The sequence below is a fragment of the Carassius gibelio genome, chromosome A22, assembly GCF_023724105.1.
Source record: "Carassius gibelio isolate Cgi1373 ecotype wild population from Czech Republic chromosome A22, carGib1.2-hapl.c, whole genome shotgun sequence".
In the NCBI taxonomy this organism is placed as follows: Eukaryota; Metazoa; Chordata; class Actinopteri; order Cypriniformes; family Cyprinidae; genus Carassius; species Carassius gibelio.
Genome location: NC_068392.1, coordinates 1,992,659 through 2,006,507, shown reverse-complemented (window position 1 = coordinate 2,006,507; position 13,849 = coordinate 1,992,659). Strand labels below are relative to the sequence as shown.

Genomic DNA, 13,849 nt, shown 5'->3' with positions numbered 1-13,849 from the left:
CGCGCTGAGTTTTGGTGTTTTCAAATCTTTTTTTAATGCGTCTGCCCCACATCTGAAATAATGGGTTGTGTTTTCTGACTACATTTGCATATGACCCCACCCCACAAACTGCTGGAGCTGTGCTAATTCTCACTCCCGTAACCCAAAAGTTAAAAGGAGTCATAATTTAAATGAAATGAAAAGACTAAATCTCATTAGCAATTTCTTTTCCTAGATGAGATGCATGATTTAGGATCAAATCTGTATGTATATAACTCTATTTTTTTATCAACATCATGTTTTGTTTTAAAGAAATAATTGTTAATATCATTTTAAAATTTGTATAATTAATAATAATTTTTTTTTTTTCTAGTGTTGTCAAAAATACATAAATATCATTCAACACAATGATTTATATCTCTATTATGTTTCCAATTCCTATAATCAATATCTTAATACCTTAGTATTTTAATATAAATATAATGTAATTTAAATCAATAAACAATTATTATGTTAACATTGTTTTAATATTATTTTATAAGTAAGTTTTATTAATGTTTTTGCTGATAACAAATGTAATTTATATTAATTATTAATATTATTAGTTTTTTAAGGATACAGATAAATGATAATTATCTCTATTTTTATATTGCTTTATTATTAATTACTATTTATAATGCTAATTATAATATTAATTATATTAATATATTCAAACTAACAGTGATACAGCAGTTTTCCTAGACATTTGTTCTGCATCTGTGGGAAGTTAAAATGCGAATGCGGTTTACGGTTTCATCTTAATTATGACAACTTTTAACTTTTATTCGTAACAGTCTTTGATTTTTATTTGATTTTTTTCTTAACCTTCTGCTTGTTGATTGCTTGGTTCTCGCCGGCTGTTGGTTGCACACTATTAATCCACAGTAAAAGCAGCTGATCATGTAGATGATTTTTACACAAGTCTTCACACATTCCAGCATCCTGTTCCTCTCTCCACCGATGGGGTCGTTCTGCAGGCGGAGATAACGAGCTGAATTAATTAAAAACAATAGTTCGACATTTGATACATCACTCCTGCCCCCCAGCGAGACAGAGGAATGAGAAACACGACTACCTTTTTTGGTCGTTTTTATGGGGAAATATACTGAGTGCTTTTCCTTTTATATGTAAATGAACAATCGCATAAAATAATTTCGCGAGCAGCGGCAGCGGATATCAAAAGGATTTGTTATTTGCATCACCTGACGAGCTCAAATAAGAGACTGAAAATATGTAATTAGACAGTTTGCATCTCTCGTGCTCGCTGATCTTGGGCTTGATTGCATGGGATAAAAAGACTCTGCGGTGGAGAGAGAGACGCACAGAAATCCTGGCAGAGAGAGCAGACAGGAAATGAACAGCTAGAGGAATTTGTCCTTGAAAGAGTTTATATCCTATTGGACCTCACTTAAACAGCCTTTCCAGCGTCTTTCGCATAAATACTAGAAACTCAGTGTAGTTAATTATAATTACATGAGGTCATGCACATAATGTGTATTTGGTGCTTTCATCTACCACAAAAAAAGTTAACGTCTTAGATAATCTTCATTTGGAAGATTTTTACGGTGTAGAGTCATTTGACAAAGTGAAAGTTTTGATAACCAAAAAAAAAGCATTTTTTGCACCCGAGCGGATTAAATGTAATTGTTTCTTACATCTTGCAGAGAGAAAATGTATAATAACAAACAAATAACAGCGTATTTATGGAATGGAAAGACGGGAGATGAGTAATTGTTGTTGACACAGAGCAAAGTTGAGGACTGTGTTGATATTGAAAAGCGCTAATCTTCAGAGTTTGTTGGATTTCGATTGGCTCTAGATGGCCTTTCTCATTGCATTATGAAGGCTGTTAGTGTTTAGCATGCAGGTTTGATCTCAGGTTGTTTGCCAAAGTTGCCCTTCACATCTTCTTTGAGAGTGCTTTGGCATATATTACCTTGGTTCACCTTAAGAGGGTAAAACTGAGTCCAGACTATCTGTAAGTGCCTGGCCAAGCTGATGAGAATAACATTTGTGTGTTTGGCGGAAAACCGTTGTTAGTATAGTTTGATTGGCTTTGTTTTGCATGGAAGTCTGGAAACTAACAGCTAGGACTTTTACGTTGCGTCTTGAGTGCCGTTTGCGTATTCTCAATCAAACCCAAACCATTTGTGGCGCACAATATTACGAGAAGAAAAAAAAACTTGAAATTGAGGATGGCTAATGTGATTATGCAGATTGTCCATGCTTAATTAAATCAATGTACTCTTGAAAGAAGTCAACATTTAACCTCACACATTTGACCTCACATTGAAGAAAGTCCAAAACTCTCTATAAAAACGTTGGCGTCCATTTTAGGCTTGGTGACGATATGTCTGTTTTCTGCCATAATCCATTACTAATTCATAACTGGATAAACTCCACAGCAAGAGACCTAGAAAGTTGTCAGTCTGAGCAAACGGTAAAACTAGTGCTTGTTTGAGAAAAGGTCAAGCATGGGCGACTGCTTCTGTGACATGCTTGCTTAGCTTTGGCTGAACTGAAGAATACTTTAACTTTGCACCGGGACCATCGGGTCATCTAAACCCAGGCCAGAACTCTCAAATAAACCCACTACCCCATCATCTCCCCTCCACCTCAAGAGCTTTATTTCCCATCATTTCGCAAATGAAGGATTACATCAGGATCTTATTGCATGCTCCTGCCAAAAGAAAAGCTGTTAGAAATATTAAGGCTAGAGGTGTACTCCAGGGAAAGGAAATATTGTATTTTTTACCTCTCGCTCACTCGTATTTTCGTGTTTAGTGTGGAAGCATTCCAGTATTTTCCCCCCGGAGCAGCAAGACAAAGAAAGCAAGTACAAGTCCATATTTTGGTTTCGTGCAAGGCAGCATGCAAATTAGTTTGGTCATAAAGCCTAGTATAAAATACAAGACAGAAGCTTGTGTTTCCTCGTACACAAGTCTACAGCCAGCAATTTTTCTAAATGCTAGAATTGCCTACTTGACAGGGTTACTGTTAGGGCAGCAGTGTCCAATTTTTCTCCTGGAGGGACAAATTCTTAAAGAGTTTTGCTCTAACACACCTGCCTAAAAGTTTCTATTGATCCTTAAGACCTTGATTAGCTGATTCAGGTAATTTAATTTGGGATTAAGCTTGGTGGCCTTCCGGGATTAGGATTGGATACCCATGTTTTAGGTTAGCATAGCATAGCATAAAGCTGCATAAGGAAAATGTATACCATTCTCCTATTCCAGACACAATGTACAAAGGGTGACTGGTAGTGTGCTTTTGGCCTTTTGTCTCGCGTTTGATTAAATCTATTACGTTTCAGCTCTCCAGACATGAACATATTTCTCAAGGGCAGATCTTGGGGGTTGTTTCAATTTATTGTTCCCGTGACTCATTTTGAAAGGAGATTTGTTTGGTTTCACGAAGGCAATCAAGCGCATTATTCCCCTTGTCTTAGCCTGCCGAGGACAAACGTATGGTTTGTCTTACCAACGAAGTATATGAAGTGTCCTCCGGCTTGTCGTTTTAAGAGTGAGAAAGAACAGATTTCATTGCTGTAAGGAACCATTTGACCCGCTATCATTTTTGTAATTGGTCTGGGGGTTTTGCAGCAACTTAGCAATCATCCGTAGGTCATTTCCTTCATATTTTCTATATAAATGCATCATGTTTTTATGTATTAGGGCAATCCTGATTGGTCTGGTTGATGGTGTAGAGCTCTGGCCTGGTCACACTGTGTCTCTAACATCACCCACTGTTCCTCACTCCAGTCCCCACCTCATTGTCTCATCTGCTTGGGTGTTTTCCCCCACCACCGATCCCATTTTCTCCACCAACATTTGGGATTTGGCTTCTATCTAGTGTTGTCAAAAGTACTAATGTCGGTACCAATCGGTACTGAACTGTTTATTGTGAAATGTTGAGTGGATTCTCAAACAGCTCTGATTGGCCATTGTGTTCAAACACTCAACAGATACGTCTGTGATTGGCTACAGTGTTTGAGAATCCCAGCGCTCAAAATGCTTGCAGAAATCCTGGTATCGTACTGACTAGCACCGACATCGGTACTTTTTGATAACATTACTTCTATCTTTCTTGCCCCCGTTGGTCTTTCTGACCTTATCTTTCTGTGTCGTCTTCTCCTGATTGGTGCACAGGTATGATGAACCACCCTCCGATACCCATCTCTGAGCTAGCCGAGCACACAGAGCTCCTGAAGGCCAATGACAACCTGAAGCTCTCCCAGGAGTATGAGGTACTGCATTTTATACAGAAATACCATTTTATGTTATGAATAAGATTGCTAGCCATTTCATAAGATGCTGCTTGTACAACAATGTGGGCATTCCTGCAAAAACAAATGCCAGTGAATTATTTTACCTTACATGCCATGGGGTTTTGAAGTGGCGCGGATGTCTTGGTTTAAAGTGCTGGGCTCGCAAACGTAGCGGCTGCTGATTAGCCTTTGCTACTGCTGAATCAGCATTCATTTGCATAGAGTAAATGTCGTCGTCCATCTTAAATCTCAGCGTGCTACGGCAGCACTGCCATCAACACCCTCGGGGTTTAATGCCATCTTAAAAGGCTCCCAGCATGAGCCAGACCTGACATCTCAGCGGGAACACAGGCACGCTTGGGTTGAGCCAACCCACTATCATTTTTGGGACATGGGTTAGCATATATATTAGCATTAGCTGCATATGCTATCCAAATGAATTCATAAACAGCTAAGCCTGAGTAGTAGTCTGACCTCAGCCATTTGCAAATAGGTATTCAGCAATGGCATAAACAGGATCACCTTCGATAGTTTTGGAGTTACATAAATTAATAAAAAAACAATTTGATCTGCCTTGGCTTCATGAATAAGAAGGGGGTCCATGAACCCTTTGAAGTTTACAATGGAACTGCAAGGCTGATTTGAAGCAGATAAATGTGTTGATATGATATGAGGATGTGGATTGGGATTTATGCAAAAGCATGCTGTGGATTACAAAAACCCCAGATTATGTCATCATGCTTCCATCCATCCGTGATCCGTTAGATCCCATTACAGTGTGACATTTGGCTTGAAGGAGAATCGAACCAATCCAAGTTGTGTGCATTGAAACCCATGGGCGGTTTGCAGCGTAGATGATAAGAGAGACATGTTTGAGAGCACGGACAACCTGTGGAGGATCCATGCTCTGTTATTTGTGCCTGCAATCATCGAAGGGTAAACAGCTACATCAATCCCCTCATTGTGGGTTATTTCGCCCCAGTATCAGCATGCAGAGACGGTCGCATAAAGGAAAACATCCCTTAAGCTAGAAGAGCTGGGATGGAGCCATTGCCAGAGAACATATGCTGGTGAATATTTAAACGATAGCACTTTAATGTGCGGCTGGAGGACTTTTATCTTGTTGTGAATGTTTATCCTAGCTTCTTTGTGTAGGATCCTCAAATTTGCTAGTTTCCGTTATTTTTAGTCCTCCCAGGATCCCGTGGCCTCACTCGACCCTGCTTTCTGAGTGTTGAACTCTCTTCTGTTTCTCTGCCTTCTTCTGATGTTCTAGCGGATGTAAACTCACTCTCTTCTCACATTAGCATTCGTGCCAGCGATGTTGAGGGATTGAGAAAAAAGCCCTGAGGGTTGCTTCACTCTGTTTTCTCTTTCCACAGTCCATCGATCCGGGTCAGCAATTCACCTGGGAGCATTCCAACCTGGAGGTCAACAAACCCAAGAACCGCTACGCCAACGTCATCGCCTACGACCACTCCCGCGTAATCCTGGCACCCATTGAAGGTTGGACAGAACTGCACACACACTGATTCTTTCAAAGAAAAGCGTTGCATCTGAAGGTTCCAGAACGACTGAACTTTCTTGTCGCCCACAAATGCATCTGTCTTCAAAAAGGCTGTTTATTTGAGAAATTTACTAGTGCAAGGTCCTAAAACCTTCTAGTGTTTATCTGTATACATTAATCTGCTTTCTTTCCTTCCCACACAATTATATTGTGTGCTCGTGCACATACAGGAAACAAGTCAGATAACAAGCAAGAAATTGCACAGCCATATCACAGACTGCCTTTGGTTGAGGTATAGAAGCTGTCAAGCTTTTGTGAGAAACAGTGGAAAATCAGCAGAGATTCTGCTGAAATGTTGGTAAAACACCCATCTTTTTTCCATCCAGAGGCAACTGTCAATCTTCAAGTCTCCTTTGTGCTGTTTATAGTTATATCCCCCCAGGTTCCCTCCCTTGCCGTCGCGTCACCTTGATTTTTGCTACAGTTCACCACAACCCAATTTAGATGAGCAATAAAACAGCGTAACAGAATCATCACAAAGACAGCGCCCATAAATGCATAAATTAATCAAGTTCGAAATTTCCATTTTACAGTGCAGTGATTTTGCCATTAGACACAGCGGTGGAACAATTCGTGCAGGCAGCCGTTCTCTGTTCACTTAGCTATGACTAAAGAGAAACACTCTCGCGAGCGCTTTGTGAGACGGGGAAGAGGCTTTTAATGGCATCCTTTTTTCCCCCTGATTGCTAATTTTGCCTTTTTCTCCAACCTAGAAAATGAGCACGGCCAAGTGTTTCATTGTTCGTTGTTAAGGCACGAAAACAACAATTTAGCACCGCGGGCCTGTATTTGTGATTGAAGCTTTTCTGTGTTGGATAAACTGTACAATTAAATATGCCTCTCATAGGTTATTTGCCAGAGGTCTGAAGCGAGCGCGGACCCCGAGTGTAATTACAAGTGACTTGTTTGAGAGAATTAATGGTGCTTCCTACTGGGGGATTTGAACAAACCCCTAACCTAAGTGTTGAACTTTGTTGTATAATTTGTCCCTCACCAACTGGCTTATTAAATCACCTTTATTATTATTGTAATGAGAATTACATGTTGGTACTCAGACCAACACTAAACCCCTTTAAGGCCCAGATCCAAACCCTGAATAACCCTAAAGTCTCTGAGATCCCAATTTGAGGGCCAATGTCATATGTATGTGGTTTTGAGAGATATCACGACCTAGACTTCAAGATCGTAACCTCTAGCAGTGGCACACAAGGGCTTTACTGCCTCATGGATCCTGAGCTTTGGCGGGAGAATGTTTGGCTGCTTTATGGGAGATTTACTACGGGCCGCACAGAGCGATGGCAGAAAGAAAGCGAGGTGGGGTCCGGCGTGTGTTCAGCTCGCTGATTTACTCCTAGACCAGCCTAATATAGCATCTGGCCCTAAATCAGCTGCAGTGGATGCTGTTGGCCGGCCCTCAGAGACCTAGACAAGGCCGAAAAAGCTGGAAGAGGCTCGATGGCTTTTCTTTCATGGGGATTATTTTCTAGCTCTTCAAGCTCTGCACTGTGCCAGTCATATGTTGATGATGTACTCATATTCCTGTATCGTAAACGCTGCGTTTGTGTGCTATGTAGCATAGCGTCGATCAAAATCGTGTTTTTTCATGATGCGTCCCTTGAAAAGTGGACATCTCTGTCATTCTGGCCCTAGCTCTTACAGTTACCAACCTACTTGCTTTGTTTCAAGGTATCACAGGCAGCGACTACATCAATGCTAACTACACTGACGGCTACAGGAAGCAGAACGCTTACATAGCTACACAGGGGCCGCTGCCGGAGACCTTCGGAGACTTCTGGAGAATGGTGTGGGAACAACGAGCCACCACCGTGGTCATGATGACCAGACTAGAAGAGAAGTCAAGGGTGAGGCCAAACAAGGATTAATCTGGAATACTATACATAGGTCCCGCAAAACAGTGAGAATATTGAGTTAGCATTGACCCTCTCAAGCATAAAAATGTACAGTATATGTAAATATTCTGTAAAATGGTGCATTTTATATTGATACTTGACAGTAATAAATGAAATGGTTTGCAGTGCATTGTAGGATTGGCTTCATCGCAAAAGACAGAATTTCAGTTTTGCTAAAAGAAATCTTACATTTTGAAACAACCTGGGTAGCTAGGCAGCTCACTAGGTTGTGGAAGGGAGCTAATAGTCCCTAAGAAGATAATAGGTCGTCCCTTTTAGCCTTGTTAAAAAAACTCTGAGCTTCATACTGAACAAATTAGCATTATTCCAGTTGGAATGCCATTGGCGGTTGAGTGGGTGAACAAAAGGGATGGAGGAAATGGGACTTTCCGATAACAACTGGAAATCATCTCTCGGCTCTATTGGGGGCAGTTCGGCCCATTTAACACAAAAAGAGAAAAATGAGAGAGAAAGAGGAAGTTGAGAATCTGTCATCTCGAAGACCCCCTCAGCTGTGACGTCTAGAAGCCTGTCAGGCTCAGCAGACTCCATCGATATCTCAGGACACCCCCTCTCACTCTCTTTCACCATCTTAGCGGGCGCCACATGGTGTGTTAGAGCTCTGTCAGATGCGATCAGAGTGAGCCGTTCAATCTGCAGCATAAGCGCAAAGAACACATTTAACCTGCACATTTCTGAAGCAGCGAGCTGTCACATGGCATCAGGGCACTGAGGGCCGCCTGACTGCTCGCCATGCTCCGTATTGAGTGCATCTTCGGAGCAGGCCTGGGGTCTGTCAATGTGCCAGGTGTCGGAGCAGGGAAGAAAAACATTATGCCTGGGTATTGATGTGACGCGGGTAGACGGGAAGGGTTTGAGAATGCAGGTGTGGACCCCCAGGACTGAGTCGTTATTTGTGACTGTAACAAGTCTTGCTTCTCATTTTGGAGAATCCAAAGTAATTTAGTGTATTTTGAATTTAGGCTTTAGGGAGCTCCCAGATGATTATTAGATCCAATCTTGGTGGGATTTAGTTCAATAGCACTGTAATTCCTCCATTTGCATAGAGATGTCTGTGTAAATCAAAGTCAATGACCTCCAAAGAAGACATAAGGTATGTTAACGTTACCTCACCCTCTGCAGATAAAGTGTGACCAGTACTGGCCAAGTAGAGGGACGGAGACCTACGGTATGATCCAAGTGACGCTCCTGGACACCATCGAACTCGCCACTTTCTGTGTGCGCACCTTCTCTCTACACAAGGTAAGACTGTTTGTGTCCACCGAAGTAGCATGCAAACCAATTCAGTCACAGTATGGGTGCCAAATATTGCTCCCAGAGAGCCAATATCCGCCTAATCGGGGTCTTCAGGATTGTTAGAAACTTCCAGGGAACATTTATTGGACCTTAACCCTACAGATACAGGATTGGACACCCCAGTCTACAAAAAACGCATTTCCTAGATAATATGTGCTCACTTACCTAGGAACACTTTGCTTTAGACGTTTTACGTTGTGTATGGGCCTCTTATTTCCCTCTGGACCTTAGAGAGCAGACACATTACACAGTTTTGCTTTCGGGCTTCGATAGACATATGCAACTTGGATGATTGCAAACAGAAACGTTTTTCCGAAACGTTCCCAGCATTCTCATCTCGGCTGCGTACATCAACACACACGCATTTTTTATAATCTCCTCATTCCACATCCATCATCTTTTAATGCTACGCCTGCCAAAGAGAGGCACTTAGCTAAGTGGCCAGAGCAAAATTGGCATCCCAGACGGCGCAGCGGTCAAGTAAACATGAAGTGGTTGGGAGCGATAGAAAGGGGTCAGCCAGTTGCACGGTCAGACCGTAACGTGAATTAAAATGGATTGAGCTTTTACTGTAGCGAAGGACACCCGTAAGACATGAACAGAAGCATTGATTAAAGTACCGAGCATGAAGAGCATGCTTATGGCGTGCTAGGACAGATAAATGAGATCTCTTCTATATCTCAATTGATTCTCCAAGACAGCACAGAAAGTAATTGGATCTTCTCAGATTTGTCCCAGTAATCCTTTAGTTTCAGAAGAAATCTTCTGAGCTATGAATGAGCAATTAACCACAGTCTAGAACAGATGTAATTAAATAGTTTTTTGTTGTTGGTTTTTTTTACTTAATGTCTATCTTCAAATACTGTTGAGGTGTTTTTGTGGCACCAATGTTGTATTGCATTACTGGACTGAAAAGTCAAGAGTTTGCTTACTACCCTTACACACATACTTGCAGAAACTGTAAGGTGTATTTATGTGTGCACATATCCTGCAGTCGCACACACAGTAAACCCAGAGTCATGAATTCTTAAAAACAATCCTGCACAAGCCCATCCACTGCAGAGAAACAGCCTGCAGAAAACAGCCGGGGTGGGGGTTTGGGGTGAAGTATTTGGCCAAACTGGGCCAGTTTGCTCTTAATTACATAGTTTATTTATTCATTTATTCAAAGGGAGCCTCTGTTGGAACAGCAGCGACATTGAAATGCAAAACCTTCCTTTAAAGACATCCAGAATGAGAAATAAAGGCTAACAGCTAGAACTAGTGGGTCTACTGATGTCTTTCCCTCTTCTTCATGAAATCTTCTTTGCGGCAGATGTTTCTGGCTCCCTTGTTTTGTTAAAATACACTGTAGAAGACATTTTGGTGATTGCAGAATGTGTATATCATAGTATGCTAATGACACTGGCATGAACTCATGCTGACACAATTAAATTGTGCATGGATAGAACTATGGCTAGATTTATCGCCACATTACCGGTAAGATTTATTTCTGTGCATTCAAGCAACTTGGCGTCACAGCACTTGTTCTTCTTTCAGAATGGTTCCAGTGAAAAGCGAGAGGTTCGACAGTTCCAGTTCACCGCATGGCCAGACCACGGCGTTCCCGAGTACCCCACTCCATTCCTGGCCTTTCTCAGGAGAGTAAAGACCTGCAATCCACCGGACGCCGGCCCAATCATCGCCCATTGCAGGTCTGAACCCTGTTCCTACTTGTCAGGGCTCTCGAAGCCAGAAACTGGTCAGGAAGTCTCCTTGATCAAAGTTGCAGTCAAGTTTGGCGTCGTTCCCTAAAGTTGGCCTTTGGTTCTTGGTAATGAAAGCCAACTTTCCTGCAACTTTCTTCCCATACTCTGTGTTTTCAGTGCTGGCGTGGGCCGCACAGGCTGCTTTATCGTGATTGACGCCATGCTAGAGCGCATCAAGCATGAGAAGACGGTGGACATCTATGGTCACGTGACCCTTATGCGCTCCCAGAGGAACTACATGGTGCAGACGGAAGACCAGTACAGCTTCATCCACGATGCCCTCCTGGAGGCCGTAGCTTGCGGGAACACGGAGGTGGCAGCTCGTAGTCTCTTCTCCTATATCCAGAAGTTGGCTCAGGTGGAGACCGGAGAGCACGTCAGCGGCATGGAACTGGAGTTTAAGGTAACCACAAGACATATGAAAAGTAGGAAGATAATCAAGCTAGTTACAATCGACATCGCTTTTGTTATTGTGGATACAGATGTAAAAGTCCAGCTCTAGTTGTGACCGAGACAACCAAAGGTTGTTGACAGCCAGAGAGGGATTGTGGAAAGGGTGAATTAACACCCGAAGACGGATGTTGAGGAGAAGCGATGTGTTCACTAATGAGCACACAGGGATTTTGGGTTCCATTTGGCAACCAAAACCATCCCTGCAGGTTTCTGGCCTCCAATGCCTTTAAAGGTTTTCCTTCTTTCCAGTTCTTTAGCTCTTTCAGGCTTTTTCTTCACCCTTGAATGAAGTAATCCTCACAAGCTCAGGGAGAAGCATTTGGAGCATTAGTGAGGTGGCAAACCAATTAGTTTAACGATGGGTCCCAGTAGCAAGGTGATAGCATTTCTATTTTTGAAAATCGTAGTATGAGTACCCTTACGAAAAAGAAGTTTGCTATTAGTATACTTCTTTAAAACTAAAAATAGGAAAGTATGCTTTTAGTTTACTTTTTATGTATTTCTCAGAAATGGGCTTTATGTAATCATCAGATATATACTTAAAAATGACATTTAATTATACTTGACTTATACTTACAAAAATGTCTAAATATATTCGAGCTATTCCTAGAATCTGTGTTTTTATTGTTATACAGTAGAGGGCGCTAGTACACATCTTCTGCACAGAATTCCCAAAATAACACAAGCGAAGAAGAAAAAAGAAACAACAGATACTAACACATGTAATCTAACATGATCATCTGACATGAAATAGCATCAAAACTATAGCGTTATGGAATAAAATGTTGACCGATGAAGAGTAATAATTACAGTCAAACTTTGGGGTGTTGATCGACTCCATCTACGTTTTGATTATTATTCTGAAGCTAATTCATAGTCTTTTTCCAGCTTTTTGTTCAAAATTGTATTTCTTTATTTTCTATGAAACACATTAAAGTGTTTAAAAAAGTATGCATGAAGCTAGAATAAAATGTTTTTTTTTTTACAAGCAGATACCCTGTTCTTTCTTTGGATGTTTTGTATTTTCAGATATTCATATAACAACATATATACACATTAAAACCTAAATAGGGACATAGCAGTATACTTAAAGTATGATGTAAAGTTAACTTAAAGAAAACGTATGAGTATACTTGCAGTATAAAACTAATAGACTAGTAGTTTACTGAGACTATACTTCAAAGTTTACAAAGTATTTAATTAGTAAACTATCAGTATACAGTACATATAAGTTCACTTTTAGTATAATTGCAGTACAAACTACAAACATGGAGGTAAACTAGTAGTGTACTCAAAGCTTACTACTGTTATACTTAAAAGTATTCTTTTATATTCTAGAAAGTGGGCCAATTTAGTCCCAAGGAGTATTAAAACAGTACACTTACAAGTAACTACTAGAAAACTGATATTTGTTTTCTTGCTACATAATGTATACTTCATATATGCTATCAAGTTGTGCATCTAGTGTTGCTAAAACACAGCTAGCTAGCTAATGTCCAATTCATTAATGAATGAGTTCTTCTAAAGAGATCAAACTATTTAGCAAAATGTCTGAATTGGTTTGCAAATTGGTCAGAAATTGTTCCTCCTGGGTAGCCCGTCAATGTAGCAAGGTAATTGAGTAGAGGTATGCCATTCTAGCCAGAAAATCAAATAACAACATGCTAGGTTTTCAGGCTAATCAACTAAAGGAATGATAAGACGGTTAGAGTTGTGCTAGGCTGCAAAAACAGCAGTATACTTGGCCACACGTCACTTTCACTTTTTAAAATATACTCCAAAATACTAAATATACTCAAATATACTCCATAGTAAAATATACTATAATTTTTAACTTTTATTTGTCATATTTATATGGTTAGCATGGGGGATAGAATATTTACCAACACGATGAGAGTGGTTGCGCTAATAAGGTGCACACAAACCAAACCATGTTTAAACCTCTTTTAAACTCTACCCGCCCCACTAAACTAGCTAAAATGTGTGTGTGTGTGTGTGTGTGTGTGTGCACGCATCCTTATTATTTCAACAGCTCGGTTCATAGCTGGCACTTCCCACCGGAATGCCTCATGCCCTTCCAGGTCCTTCTTTGAAAGCTACTCAAAGACTCAAAGGAAAGACAAACAGCCAGTGGCTGCTTCTGAAAGAAAGGGTAGAAAAGACTAGGCCTGGAGCAGGAACTGAATGGATTTATTACCGGGCAAAGGCATTACCTGGCAGAACAGAAGAGAGAGAGAGAGAGACTGCGGCACAGTTTCTAGATGTGCCAGGCTCGTCCAGTTAAAAGGAGACAATGCTTCCAGACAACTGACCTAGAAAACGGAGAAGAATTGCGGGTACTGTGGCTCGGTTGATGTTAATTGATGGTTACAAGCTCTAATTTGGATCATGAGACATGTGTACGAGGTGTATGTGCACGTACAAAACGGTGGTGTCCAGTCAGAGTATGAATACAAAGCAGCATCCTAAAAGCAACAGTGACCCATTTTGCCAATTGCCTTCAAAGTTGCATGACATTTGGGTTGTATCTGGGTTTCGTGCCACCTGATGGACAAAAAAATGGGAGTTT

General features: G+C 41.0%; 1 protein-coding gene across 26 annotated transcripts in view; it reads left to right on the top strand.

Annotated features, from left to right (window-relative positions):
• Positions 1-13,849, top strand: part of LOC127942690 (receptor-type tyrosine-protein phosphatase S) — a 184,686-nt gene that overhangs the window by 159,419 nt on the left and 11,418 nt on the right. For all 26 annotated transcript variants that reach the window (XM_052538571.1, XM_052538575.1, XM_052538577.1 and 23 more), the window contains 6 exons: positions 4,167-4,264; positions 5,668-5,791; positions 7,539-7,714; positions 8,906-9,025; positions 10,619-10,773; positions 10,945-11,230. In XM_052538571.1, the coding sequence (XP_052394531.1) occupies positions 4,167-4,264; positions 5,668-5,791; positions 7,539-7,714; positions 8,906-9,025; positions 10,619-10,773; positions 10,945-11,230 (959 nt within the window). The remainder of the gene's footprint in view (positions 1-4,166; positions 4,265-5,667; positions 5,792-7,538; positions 7,715-8,905; positions 9,026-10,618; positions 10,774-10,944; positions 11,231-13,849) is intronic.